At 43.7% G+C, this 14,502-nt stretch overlaps 1 protein-coding gene across 6 annotated transcripts in view; it reads right to left on the bottom strand.

Annotated features, from left to right (window-relative positions):
• Window positions 1-247: 247 nt before the first annotated feature.
• Window positions 248-14,502, bottom strand: part of LOC101940185 (L-threonine 3-dehydrogenase, mitochondrial) — a 28,231-nt gene continuing 13,976 nt past the window's right edge. For all 6 annotated transcript variants that reach the window (XM_065587481.1, XM_005290666.3, XM_065587486.1 and 3 more), the window contains 8 exons: window positions 12,484-12,683; window positions 11,966-12,008; window positions 8,603-8,673; window positions 5,053-5,202; window positions 4,774-4,946; window positions 3,663-3,753; window positions 1,748-2,017; window positions 248-1,483 (listed from right to left, as the gene is read on the bottom strand). In XM_065587481.1, coding sequence (XP_065443553.1) covers window positions 1,344-1,483; window positions 1,748-2,017; window positions 3,663-3,753; window positions 4,774-4,946; window positions 5,053-5,202; window positions 8,603-8,673; window positions 11,966-12,008; window positions 12,484-12,683 — 1,138 coding nt within the window. In that variant the 3' untranslated portion in view covers window positions 248-1,343. The remainder of the gene's footprint in view (window positions 1,484-1,747; window positions 2,018-3,662; window positions 3,754-4,773; window positions 4,947-5,052; window positions 5,203-8,602; window positions 8,674-11,965; window positions 12,009-12,483; window positions 12,684-14,502) is intronic.

Here is a 14,502-nt window from a genome sequence, read left to right as displayed (position 1 = left end):
GCCCTTATCAACTGTAGCTAGAATTTGGTGGCAAGGTGAGGGCGTATACTTCCCCCACTCTTTATATAGATGATTATGGGACATCACTCACAACTCAGTCCCATCAATTACAAACAAACATTCAACCTTTCACATAACTAAGCAACTAGAGAAACTTGTACTTTCAAGTATTAGATTCAGATAAACTAGAATGCTGCGTTTGGTTCCATTTCTTCAACTTGTGAAATAAAGAAGTGCTGGCACAGTCTCAGCTTCTGGATTCCACTCCTCTGAAGCAAACAAATTTATTATACCTATACATAAATAGTATCTACAAATACACATATACATAGCGCACAATGTGAAGTGAACGGAACAGGTATTTTCAAGACTGGCTCAGCTTTACAACTGACTCAAGTCTCAACCTACCTTTAAAAACTTGCTCTCTGCAGCATATGATCACAATGGTGTAGTAAATGGGACTGGAAACAGGCCAAATGTGGTGCTAATTAAAGGTGAACTCATTCCTGGGCATTGCCTACTTTAAATAGGATAGCTATAGATTCAGATATGCACCACAGATTTTAGTGTCCCAAATTCACCTTCACAATGAAACTGAAGTCAACAGAATTTCTAAAAACACGCAAAAGCTTGTTTGGAAAGCCCTGTATTTTTAAAAGGGTAATGAATTCAAGTCTTATTTTCCTTTACATTTATGGACATAAGATTAATGCTACAAACATTCTGAATCTCATCTGTAAACAAATTGCAGGTTTACATAGCACTATATTTATCTAAGGTTGAACTATTAACTAAAAAGTTTCCTTTTTAAATGAATAACTTTAATGACCATTGCCAAGTTTAAAAATAAAATGGCTCTTCTGATCTCTTAACTGTTGGTGGAAGAGAGAAGGGACAATCCCACCTTCCTACAATCCACAATTAGCTACCTCCACTAAGGAAATGAAAATTAATATATAATTTGTCAATTCTTCAGTATGTGTCTAAGCACAAGGCTTCGTAATGTTGCTATGTGTTGTTTTCAGAAGGATACAAAGGCAGTGGAATGACTGTATAGCATTACCAGACCTATAGTGAGATTTTTTTTCCTAGCTTCTTAAAATGCTAAAATTCAAGAATCCTATATGTTTCTCATTTCATGGTGCTGTAGTTTTACTAAATAATTTGGTACGGTCTCAAATAACCACACTGAATTCAAACTCTAGTACTTCAACCCCAACTCTATTGCAATACATGGAAAGTTTATAATTTACCTGCTATAAGACTTAGAGCATAATGAACTAATTCAGCAGTTTCTCCCTGGTCCTCTGTTGGAGTTTGGAAACCATGTTTTAAAAGGAGTTTCAGTTAATCTGGGCTACCCGGGAGTCAGAGCCAAGGATGTTAAACATTGTGGTCACCAGTTCAGAAAGATCGAAGTCATGTTTCCATCCCCAATCCCGCCGGGCATTGCTGTCATCAAAGTTCATCGGCCAACTGTCAGCTACAAGGAAGGGGAAAAAAACCCAAAGCATGAGATTTATAGCAAAGATCTTTCAACATTTCAAAAGCAAGTAACAGAGTAGAGTTTCAAACAGTACAGCAACCCTTCCAGATGTCATCAAGATTGAAACAAGTGACTAAGGAGAACACATATAGGAGACGGAGGGGGAAAAAAAGGGAAATATTGTTTGATCCCAGCATCTGGCTTCACCCAGACAAGTTTGATACAGGATCACTGAAATGGAATGAAAAGGCAGGTACTAACCAATGGCTTGCCTGACAGCATCCACATTGTAGGTCACCTGGAGCTCAGGAATATGCTTCTTGACCTCTTGCACCAGCTCCTCAGGAGAGAAGCTCATGGCACTGATGTTGTAAGTCCTCATGCTAAGTGAAGCTGCAGGTGCTTCCATTACAGCTAGTGTAGCCTTCAGGCAGTCATCAATATACATCATTGGGAGGCGTGTGTCTGATTTTAAGTTGCACTGGAATTTGCCATTCTTTATGGCATCATGGAAAATCTGGACTGCATAGTCTGAAGGGAAAAAAAAGTTTTTGTACTCTCCCATCTGTATTCATGTGTTGTCTCTTGTCTTACACTTGGATCGTAAGCTCATTGGGGCAGGGACTGTCTTTTTGTTCTGTGTTTGTACACCAGCATAATGGAGTCCTGGTCTATGACAAGGGGTACTACATGGTATGGCAGGGGAGGGCAAACTACAGCCTGCAGGCCGGATTCGGCCAGTCAGGGCTTTCAATCCGGCCTGCGGGATTGCCAGCTCTGTGGTGCAGCGGGGCTAAAGCAGGCAGAGGGCTCTGTGTGCTGCCCTCACCTGCAGGCACTGCCCCCCCCCCCCCCCCCCCGCAGCTCCCTTTGGCTGGGAATGGGGAACCACAGCCAATGGGATCTTCGGGGGTGGTACCTGCAGGCAAGGGCAGCGCGCGACGGAGCTGCCTGCCCCACCCCACCCCGCGGATCCACTGCTGGACATGCTGGCCACTTTTGGGAGTGGGGTGGGGCCAGGGCAGGCATGGAGCCTGCTTTAAAACCATGCTGCGTGCCGCTGCCACCCTGGAGCTGCTTGAGGTAAGCATCACCGGGCCGGAGCCCACACCACTTGCACCCCAACCCCCTGCCCTAAGCCCCCTCCTGCACCCTGCACCCCTTGCCCTTAGCCCCTTCCTGCACACCGCACCCCCCCCACCCTGCACTCCCTCCTGCACCCCCACCCTCTGCCCCAGCCCTACATTCATGGCCCTGCATACAATTTCCCCATCCAGATGTGGCCCTCGGGCCAAAAAGTTTGCCCACCCCTGTACTATGGTAATGCAAATAAATAAATATTAAAAATTCTTTTCAGAATTATAGAAATGCAGCCATCTCTGGGGTGGAAGGTGGCAGATGACTGAGGCACAACTTGGTGCATAGTTGCTGAGGTGAGGCAGGAGGACAGATTACCAAACTCATGTCACATAAGCCACCAAGCAGCAACCAGATGTAATGACTTTGGGTCACTGCTGCATGGATTGGCTTTGAACAGTGAAAGGAATTCCTGTTCCCATGGGACTATCCAGCACCCCTCAGATTAATTTCAGCAGAAGTACGATTTGTATTTTCAACTGCATTTCAGGAGTTGTTTAGGTGTTTCACTTTACACAACCTTACAGTCCCCTGAAAGTTTCACTTTTTCCCCATGAGACAATCCTTTTTAGAATACGCTTAATCAGCAAAAACACCCTCAAATGACTTTCACTGGCCAATATATGCAGGTGCACTCTAAGTTAGACATTGATAGACATGCTGTACAACACAGAGAAAGTGCACAATATTTGGTATTAAAATATGATACAACAGATTTCTTGCCTGTGACTATATATGATGGCCATTATTCATTTATGTGACTACATTTCAATGTGACTGGTTAGTCACCTATATATGATGGCCATTATTCATTTATGTGACTACATTTCAAAGTGACTGGTTAGTCACCTATATATGATGGCCATTATTCATTTATGTGACTACATTTCAAAGTGACTGGTTAGTTGTTTCTCGGCAAATGAGGTCACCAGACAATTACACACTGATGTCCCTCTCATCTTTGTTATGTGGAGCATTCAGCTCGCACACTGCAATGTTCTCACCTATAATACTGAGACATGGAAAAAGAGTTTCCTACCAGTTGTTCCCCCACCAGGCTGAGAGTCAGCAGAGATAATTCCAGGATACCTCAGACATCGGAAGTCTAGCCCATACCTGTAGTGGTAGTACTGTTGAAGAAGGAGACAAGCAAGGCTTTAGACATGAAACTAGGGGGTTGCATACTTTGTTGCTTCTATAGACTAAATGCATTGCATACACCAACGGTTCCTTGCATCCCTCCATTCCCCCCTCCCCCACGAAAGCTCCTTTCCTTATTTCACAGATTCACTACAACCCCTCCATCACTCTTATGCCAGCAGCTCTTTGCGCACCCACATCCCCATTCCCCACACAGCTATACCCAATTTCTTCCCCCCCCCTCCCCCCCCATGCCATGGACTACAATCCATTTCCACAAGCCAGGGGCTGTGTGACACCCCCCCACCCCCGCCCATGTCCCGCTTCCTCATGCCATTGGCGCTATATGTTGGAGGTTAAGTGACCTCCAATCCCACATACCAGAGGCATTGTGTGCCCCGCCATCATTCCTACCCTTCCCCCCCTCTACCATGTCAGGATATGCAACATATAAATAACAAATATGAATTAAATAAGAACAGTCAGTTATTTTGATTTGATTTAATTCACTCTGATGATCTGTATCCATCCTGATCCCTGGAGTCATTAGAAAATATATTGTAGGAAGACTTTCTGGTACTAATGTCCAATTCCTCAGCTCTGTCATGCTGGTAACTGAGGCACAGGGAGGTTTAATGATTTTCTTAGGGTCACAAAGAGTCAGTAGCCACACTGCATGCATCTGATGAAGTGGGTTTTAGCCCACAAAAGCTTATGCCCAAATAAATTTGTTAGTCTCTAAGGTGCCACAAGTACTCCTCGTTCTTTTTGCTGATACAGGCTAACATGGCTACCACTCAAACTCAAGCGTTTCTTAACTTCCAACTTCATTCTAATTCCTCACATGAAATTTATACGATTTCCCCACCCCAAACCCCTCAGGCAAAGCATCAACAGATGCCTCATACTACTAAGAAAATATGTCCGTAGGAAGAGAAGATAGGAAGAGGAAAGAACACTGCAGTGATCCACCTTCCATCGAGACTAATAATCCGTAACAAAGTTCTTACTTCTCCCATGAGCTCAGCATGAACCTTGGAGACTCCATAGATTGTCCTGGGTCTCTGAATGCAGAGATCTGGAGTTGGGTTTCGGGGAGAGGTGGGTCCAAAGGCTCCAATTGTGCTAGGGACAAAGAGTCTCAAACTATGCTCGGCTGCAATATCTAGAATGTTGTGCAAACCTGGAACGAACAAACAGAAATGATCAGAATCTAAACAAAATCTCCTCCAACCTCTAAAGGGGTCATGAACTTGAAAGGCTAGTCAAACAGTGCTGTAATCACCTACCAGTAATGTTTACAGCTCTGGCCAAAGGAACATTTGCTTCTCCAACAGCACTGAGCAAAGCACTATAATGAAACAGCCAAGTAATTCGATTGTTCACCACGATCTCACGGAGATTCTTGTAGTCCAAGATATCAGAGTAGATAAAAGGACCTAAAGAAATGGACCAAATAAAAAAATTGGATGCTAAGATGGAGACTTTGGGACAAAATTCAATAAAAAACACAAGAGGCCCAATGAGTTTGCAGGTTCTTGCCCATGTCTTTATTCAGAAATACCTTTCAGTCCACTTTGTGTGTCAGATTTCTGCCTTCTATAGGCAGCAGCCACTAGAGCACTCCCTCTCCCAAAGACTATCACGAAGGCTCTGCAAATTTTTTCCGCAGCGTGAGTCACATCTCAATAAGGACACTCTCGTGGACATCTGGTCTTCCATGTGCAATCACATAACATCCTCGTAGCAGCTTCAGCACTTCACAGACAAGTATTTAATGTATTTTGTCTACATTTAGCATCTGAAGACTAGGAGAGCGAACACTGTGTAATTAGCCATATCTGCAGACCACAGGCCAGCTCGGGACCCTCTGTTCTATCAAATATACTCTACCAACTATTGGCATATACCTATAGTGCAGTGGTCACCAACCAGTCGATTGCGATCGATGAGTCGATACTAGAGGATCTCCCAGTCGATCGTGATCTCGGCAGCATAGCGTGGCAGCCGCTAAGACAGGCTCCCTGCCTACCCCAGCCTCCCACCACTCCCGGAAGGGCGCTCCCTTCGCACACTGCTCCGGCCTGCAAGCACCACCACCCACAGTTCCCATTGGCCGGGAATGGGGAACTGTGGCCAATGGGAGCTGCGGGGACGATACTTGCAGAGAGGGGCAGTGCGCGGAGCCACGGGTGGCCCCCACCTCCGCCACCCAGGGCGCGTTGGCCCCTTCTGGGAGCGGCATGAGACTGGGGTAGCCAGGGAGCCTGCCTTAGCAGCAACCACACTGCACTGCCAACTGGGAGCCGCTGGAGGCAAGTGCTGCCCAGCAGGCGGCCGCACCAACCCCCAGTGCCCTCACAGAGCCAGCACCCCAAACCCCCGTCATACTGCCCTAGCCCAGAGCCCCCTCCTGCACCTAAACTCCCTCCCAGAGCTTGCGCCCCTCACCTCCTCCTTCACCCCAACCCCCTGCCCCAGGCTCATCCCAGAGCCCCCTCCCACACTACGAAATCTTCGGCCCCAGTCCAGAGTCCGCACCCCTTCCCAAACCCCAGCCCAGTGAAAGTGAGTGAGGGTGGGGAGATGGAATGAGTGGGGTGGGGCCACGGGGAAAGGGCAGGGCAGATCCTGGGTTGCCCTTAATTCAAAAAGTGATCTTGGGCGTAAAAAGGTGTAGACCACTGCTGTAGTGTGAGGTCAGAGACCAGCTTACATAATATTATTCAAATGCCTCTAGACTAGTTCCTTTTAATTTATTGTTTATGGCAAAAGGGAAGGAAAGGAGGCTAACCAAGTTCCAAGGCACTACTGCCACTATGTGAATCCATACTGGCAATCTTGTATGGATTTCAGTATATACCGCATATAAGAAAGCGATTTCAGTATGGACAAAACGTGGATTTCATTTCCCAGTTGTTATTCTTTTGGGAAAATTTAAATTGCATCAACACTTACGGCAGGAGCAAGAGGGTTAAACCCACTGGAATGAAAGCCAGAGCCAATTTAACTTTAAGATTTATTTTGGTCAGCAAAAATCAGGAGGGAAGAAGAGTGGGAAGAGATATTCAAAATGTGTGTTAGTGTATCTTGCCCCAAGGAAAAATGCTGCCAAGGAAAAACAATTCAATTTCTGGAAAGATGTCACAGAAGTCAGAAGGTAGCACCCAGAACTTTCAAGATCAAAGAAATACTTTGAAAAGTGGTTTCTCTGATTAATTTAAGAGGCAGAATCCCCTGGGAGAATAACATGAGGGGGAAAGGAGTCCAAGAGAGCTAGCTGTATTTTAAAGAATCCTTATTGAGGTTGCAGGAACAAACCATCCCAATGCGTAGAAAGAATAGTAAATATAGCAGGCGACTAGCTTGGCTTAACAGTGAAATCCTTGCTGATCTTAAACACAAAAAAGAAGCTTACAAGAAGTGGAAGATTGGACAAATGACCAGGGAGGAGTATAAAAATATTGCTCAGGCATGCAGGAGTGAAATCAGGAAGGCCAAATCACACTTGGAGTTGCAGCTAGCAAGAGATGTTAAGAGTAACAAGAAGGGTTTCTTCAGGTATGTTAGCAACAAGAAGAAAGTCAAGGAAAGTGTGGGCCCCTTACTGAATGAGGGAGGCAACTTAGTGACCGAGGATGTGGAAAAAGCTAATGTACTCAATGATTTTTTTGCCTGTCTCCACGAACAAGGTCAGCTTCCAGACTATTGCACTGGGCAGCACAGTATGGGGAGGAGGTGACCAGCCCTCTGTGGAGAAAAAAGTGGTTCAGGACTATTTAGAAAGCTGGACGAGCACAAGTCCATGGGGCCGGATGTGCTGCATCCGAGGGTGCTAAAGGAGTTGGCGGATGTGATTGCAGAGCATTGGCCATTATCTTTGAAAACTCATGGCTATCGGGGGAGGTCCTGGATGACTGGAAAAAGGCTAATGCAGTGCCCAAAAGGGGAGGAGGAGGAGGAGGATCGGGGGAACTACAGGCCAGTCAGCCTCACGTCAGTCCCTGGAAAAATCATGGAGCAGGCCCTCAAGGAATCAATTCTGAAGCACTTAGAGGAGAGGAAAGTGATCAGTTCTGCAGAAAAGGACCTAGGGGTTACAGCGGACGAGAAGCTGGATATGAGTTGACAGTGCCCCCTTGTTGCTAAGACGACTAACGGCATATTGGGCTGCGTTAGTGGGAGCATTGCCAGCAGATCGAGGAATGTGATCATTCTCCTCTATTCGACATTGGCGAGGCCTCATCTGGAGTATTGTGTCCAGTTCTGGGCCCCACACTACAAGAAGGACGTGGAAAAATTGGAAAGAGTCCAGCGGAGGGCAACAAAAATTATTAGGGGGCTGGAACACATGACTTATGAGGAGAGGCTGAGGGAACTGGGCTTGTTTAGTCTGCAGAAGAGAAGAATGAGGGGGGATTTGATAGCTGCTTTCAACTACCTGAAAAGGGGTTCCCAAAGAGGATGGATCTAGACTGTTCTCAGTGGTAGCAGATGACAGAACAAGGAGTAATGGTCTCAAGTTGCAGTGGGGGAGGTTTAGGTTGGATATTAGGAAAAAATTTTCACTAGGAGGGTGGTGAAGCACTGGAATGGGTTACCTAGAGAGGTGGTGGAATCTCCATCCTTAGAAGTTTTTAAGGCCTTGGCTGGGATGATTTAGTTGGGGATTGGTCCTGCCTTGAGCTGGAGGTTGGACTAAATGACCTCCTGAGGTCCCTTCCAACCCAGATATTCTATGATTCTATACATAGTTCAAATGCCTGGCTGTGTTTGCGGCAGATGAGCAACATCAGAGGCAATATGAAGGCTTCTCTATATGCTAATCCAGTCACTTACCATTATAAAAGACATCATCTGGTGGTTTTCTAATGTCAGACAGGATCACATTGTTTTTCCCAAAACGCTTCCTGAAAAGGAAGGCACATGGTACAATTAGTTTGTACTCTTCAAGACAATGTGTCAGTCACTGTTCTGCTACATTAGTTTTAACAGGAACTAATCTGGAGAAGTCATTTGGGCAGAGAACATTTTATGACTTTGTCTAGTGCAAGCACTGATGTCAATCTATCTTATTAATTCTCAAGGTACATCTACATTACAGCCTCTGCAGTGGTACAGCTACTACTCCTGGGGGGAAGTGTGTGCCAAAAAATTCTGCAACGAAAAACTAAAATTTCTGTGCACAATATTTTAAAATTCTGCATATTTTGTGTCAAAAGAAAACCATATAATCCCACCAGATTCAATTATTTTTGGTCAGTTATTTCAAAATATCTGTCAGCAAGCATGTCTGTAACAATACAGACAACAACAACAACAAAAAAGATTCAGGAAATGTTTTTTGTCAAATAGATTCCTTACTAGGCATATTAATTCAGAACTCTGAGTAATAATGCATTTAAACTACAATACAGAACCGTATTTCCCGCACACCTCAGAAGCAGTGCAAAGGCTTGCAGGAGTGAGGGGTAACAGAGGAGCTGCGGAAGAGGGAAGTAAATTGCTGGAAGGAGCCTGGGCGTGAACTTGGAGGGTTGTTGGGTATGGGTGGAAAAAGTATAGAACAGGTTTTTTTGGGAGGCAGGGAGGGATTTTTAGGGATCTTCCCCCATGCAAACCCTGGCTGACCCCTAGCCTCTCCCATTCAATCAGGCACAGCTGCCCTTGTCCCCATATGTTCCTGCATCCCCCCCCCCCCCCCCCCCGTGTCCTTGCACCCCCGTCTGTGTCCTCCACCCCCACTCAGACACCCACTCCCCCCATCCCCATGTGGCCCTGCACCCATGTGTCTGTGCCCCCACTCAGCCACCCCCCATCCCTATATGTCCCCATCCCCCTTCCCATCCCCATGTGTCTCTGTGCCCCCACTCAGCCATTCCCCTGTCCCTATGTGGCCCTGCAGCCCCCCCCCCCCCATCACCATGTGGCCCTGCGCCTCCCTCCCCATCCCCATGTGTCTGTGCCCCCACTCAGCCACCCTCTGTCCTTGTGTCCCTGCACCCCCTCCGCTGTCACCATGTGGCCCTGCAGCTCCCTATCCTCTGTGGCCCTGTGTCTCCACTCCCATTCAGCCCCTGCCCCAGTCTGTCCTCTCCCACTAACCCTTCTGAGCCCCCGTCTGACACCCAGCAGCACCACGCTCTCTGCTTCCCATAGCCTGTCTCCTGACCTGGCTGACAGGCGCTCTCTCTTCTCTAGCTGGTTGGGAGCTGCTGCTGTGTTCTATCACCACAGCGCCCTCTGTTGGGCAAAAGGCAGAACTGCAGCAACATTTTGGCAAAAGCTTTTTTCTGCGCAAAAAATAAAAAATTTGCATTGCTCGTTAATTATGTGCACGCAGTAGTGCAGAATTCCCCCAGGAGAAAGCTACTGGGCTGCAGTTGTGTTGCTGTAGTAGAGTTGGTTCCTATATCAGTGGGAGGGTTTTTTCCCCCCCATCGATGTAATTAATCTGCCTCTCCAAAAGGCGATATTATAGCTAGATTGACAGAAGACCTCGCCACATCTACACACGAGGTTAGGTTGGCTTACCTGTGTTGCACAAGGTCCAAAATTTTTCACAGCCCTGAGCAACACAGCTAGGTTGATCTAATTTTTAAGTGTATATCGGGCTTCAGACTTGGTACCAAAGTTTCTCTCTCCTCAGAAAATTTGCAAACAAAAACTAGGTTTAGTAGCAGTTAAAGGTTGCAGCAGCACACACTATCCACCCATGTTAAAAAATGCCAGTAAGATGTTAAGGAACATGTACATTCTTTTGCACATTGTTATTGCCTATGATACGCTTGATATCATACTCCAACACTCCTTATGGTTTGTATTTCCATCTCCAACAGATACCAGGAAGCAATATGTAATCCTGCTTTACCAAACTGACACTCTAACACAAAACCTTAATAGTGACCTCATATGCTTTTATATCAATATATCAGCATATCTGACATTTTGGAAGTTACTCTGCCTTAACATTGCTGAGGTCATTGCTAAGGTTTTGTGTTAGAGTGCAAGTTTGATAAAGCTGGGATACATATTGTTTTCTGGTATCTGTTGAAGATGGAAGTGAAAGCCACTTCCCCTTCCCCGCAGCCCCCAACAGCATTCAGACCACCACACTGTCCTCATCAAATTTGGAGGATGTGTTTTGGTGCTCCCATTATGGCTAAAATGCTCTATAGACAAATACTACTTCTATGTATAGCTGATATCTAGGAAGCAGCACATGAGATCAAGAATGCGGATGAAGGACAGTTCCTAGAATGTTTTAGATTTCTTGTGAAAGCAATACAAAGAAAAAAAGTGAGATAATCCAGTGAAAAGGTGCCAGAATGGATCATTTTATGCTCTTATTATTCTCTCTGCATCAATTCACTTTACATCAAGCTACCATGAAAAATTAAAATAGCAAAGTTTATATCTTATAGTTTCTTGCCCATTCAATTGCAAAATAAAATCTTAACATTCCTGTTATCCTTAACTATGATGCAGCTACTGCACTATAAGAGATAGTAACTTAGATAAAGTTTTCTATCACTGAAATTCTCTTCAAGAAATACCATCAGTTATGGCAAGGTCCAAAAGTTTAGGTGTTTAGTAAGTTGGTGGGTTTTAGAAAACCCAAAGTGGTTCTCTAAAAAATTTAATATCAAAGAGATCATGAAAAGAGATACAAATTAAACATTTGCCTGAGGTATTGGGAACTCAAACCCAGCAGCATTGTGATAGTGCATGAAAAACAAAAAGGGAAACTTACCACAAGCTAAGGCCTTAGATTCTCAAAATATATGCTTAACTTTATACACCCAAGTAGTTTCATTGATCCCAATGACAAGTGACATGTACAAAATTACATACATTTGCAGGACTAAGGCCAAAAATACCAACAAAAGGAAGGATGACTGGTCATTTTTCAGCTCTAAATAAAGTGAAAGGTATAAGAACAAACAACACAGAAGGTGTAAAGTTATGTTTTGAATCTTAATTACATCTTGGATTTCTGAAGTAATAGCAGCAGTTCTAAGGATATTTTAAAATATGGACTTTTAAGTGTCCCATTCAGCATTCTAAGATTCTTAGCTACAGTTTTCATAAGATTTTGGGTGCTCAACTTGAGACATTCAACATAACTAGTCACTTCTGAAAATCTTGATCGTGGGGTTTTTAACTTCTTACTATGTATAAAATTACAAAATCGTAACATACCTCAAGAGTTTAGCGAGTCCCACCCCAAGTTGGCCCAGGCCCCCTAAAGAGGAAAAGAGAGATTGTAAAAACAAAAGCCAAGTCAAAGAAAAGATAATGATATCAAAATATTGACTGTTACTTATGTGTCCTTATAGACCAATAGAAGTTCAAAACTTAATACTTCAACTACATTGTTATGGGAACCAAAATAGAAGAGTTTTGTTTACACAGAACTAAGACACTTAATATGCTGTTTTAAGAGAAAGGGATGCTTTTACTAGATCTCTAAAATAAACTGGCCAAAAATACCGCAATATAGTGCTAATCCTAACTGGGGGCATCAGGTACCTCTGCAATACAAAATAATACATAATAATAGTAATGATCTAGAGAGATTATGAACACTCAAAACTCCTGGTTGTTTACATGGAATTTGGAGATGCTCAGCAACTCTCAGGATCAGGCCCCAGTAGAAAAAAAAATGACTGCCAACTGAGAAACAAAAATAAGAATGAAGTCATTAAATGATGACTAACCTGTAATTAACACTCGAGGATGATCAGTCTCTGAAAAAGATACTGAATGAAAGCTGGCATCTGAGGTCACCTGACGTGGTGAGACACCAATACATCTAACTGGCACAATGGAAGTCTGACATCCACAACCGGGGCTCTGTAGCAACTGACTAAGGGTTCTGCTCAAGTTCTTTACAATTGCCATTTTTGTCTTAAATATGCTGTGAGAAGAGGGAAAGTATTAGTCACAAATTATTCTTTAAAAACAAACAGAGTTTCTCAACATTTAGAATGGTGTAGAACAGTCTGCATTTAAGAAAAGTTTTATGCAACCCCAGTTCTGTCTGAAGTACTGAAACCTGAACCAGTGCCATGACCTGCTCTATGCAGCGTATGAAATAGAATGAATAAGGGTAGCATGAGCATGGGCAGAAAATATTCACAAGTATAAAGAGTCCAGTGTAGCAGACAGTGAGAACCCAGGGTGGTGTCATTTCAACTTTCTGCCTCAGTCCCTTTTGTGGTGAGCATCAGAAATCAGGATTCCTACAGCAAATGGAGGCACAAGCTCAAAAAGCAACAGTACCTACTACTATGACTGGAAACTGTCACTGCATGGGTTAAATGGATACATTCTAGAGCTTACCTAAAGTCAAGTCAACATTAAAATTCTCATGGCCTAGCTTTTCTTAACATTGCATCAAGAAGAAGCAATTACATCAGTGGAAATTGCAGTAGATCAACTGCGGAACATCACTGTCCCCAAACACACACTATTTACAGAATGAATGGAACCAGAGAAGCAAGCAAAAAGCAGAATGATTTATTATACATAAGGTTTCTGTTTCCAGGGTTTATTAAATCCCTTTTTTCAGGTTTTTTTTTTTTTTTTTTTTTAGCATTTTTTAGTTTTATGCAGATGTGCAAAATTGGGGGCTCTGAGGGAGCTCCCTCTTTGAATTTATGGTAATAAGTAACATAATATGTTAAAGTGTACTAGGGTGTTTCAAACACTATGTTAAAGCACACTAGGGAGCCTTTAGTGCACACTAATAGGATCTACATGGACCAATTAACATGCAACACATTAGTGAACTAGATATCACCCCCCACAGACTGCATTATTGCTCCCTGTAGACAAGTCCTTAGGCACAAGATACCATTTCCAGTATTTTTCTGGTGTTTAACAAAAATCTGTTATTAGGATTTTGTGTCTTTATTGGCTAAAGCCAAAAATCAGAAGCCCTATTTATAGAGTCTAATCTACACAATTAACCTAATTGCTTTACAATCAAATACTGTTTCATAACAAAAATGGCACACAGTGCATGTAGTTCATGCTCAATTAGAGGCCAGTCAGAGAGAGAGAGAGAGTCAGTCTATATCTAGGGAGGAAACAGGGAGGGAGACTGAGCATTGTAGCCTTCTTTATTTACTTGAATAGTTTACTTGATTAGCGTTCACCTCTAGACAAGCCACAACATGCGAGTTATTAGATGGCAGACCCCCAAGAAATAACAAATCTTTATTACCCTTGTGGTGAAACCCCAATCAGAAGAATAGGTACATCCCAGTTTCTACTGTCTAGTCATCCTGTTCTTTCCAACTATGTTCTGAGTGCACCCTCTCGTGTATCATGTTACACTAACACCCATTTTATCCTATGCTTATTCCTAATTAATTCACCCCTTTTCTCCTTATTTGAACTTCCACACTCCACTATTTAGGGTCCTCACTTTTCAAAGGTTAATTATCCACCTATTTCACAATCATTAGCATTTGTGTCACTAGTTGCTATGGCTTTACTGTGGTTAATATTTATGACTGTCAGTTACATATGCTCCTTAAAAGTACCCTAAAATATCAATAACTTGTTTGCAGTTTCTTATTTCATCCTAGTCAACTGATTTACTTCATTTGTTTATCACCAGTCTTCAGTCTTGCAACATCGCAAGGTCACTTCCATCATTTACTTATGTCAAGCTACACTTGAGCCTTTCCACTCATGCTTACTCCCAATATAGGTCCTTAGGCTAGGTC

This window comes from Chrysemys picta, chromosome 3, assembly GCF_011386835.1.
Source record: "Chrysemys picta bellii isolate R12L10 chromosome 3, ASM1138683v2, whole genome shotgun sequence".
Classification (NCBI taxonomy): domain Eukaryota; kingdom Metazoa; phylum Chordata; order Testudines; family Emydidae; genus Chrysemys; species Chrysemys picta.
Note: the sequence above shows the minus strand (reverse complement) of the source record. Positions and strands in the feature narration are given on the sequence as shown.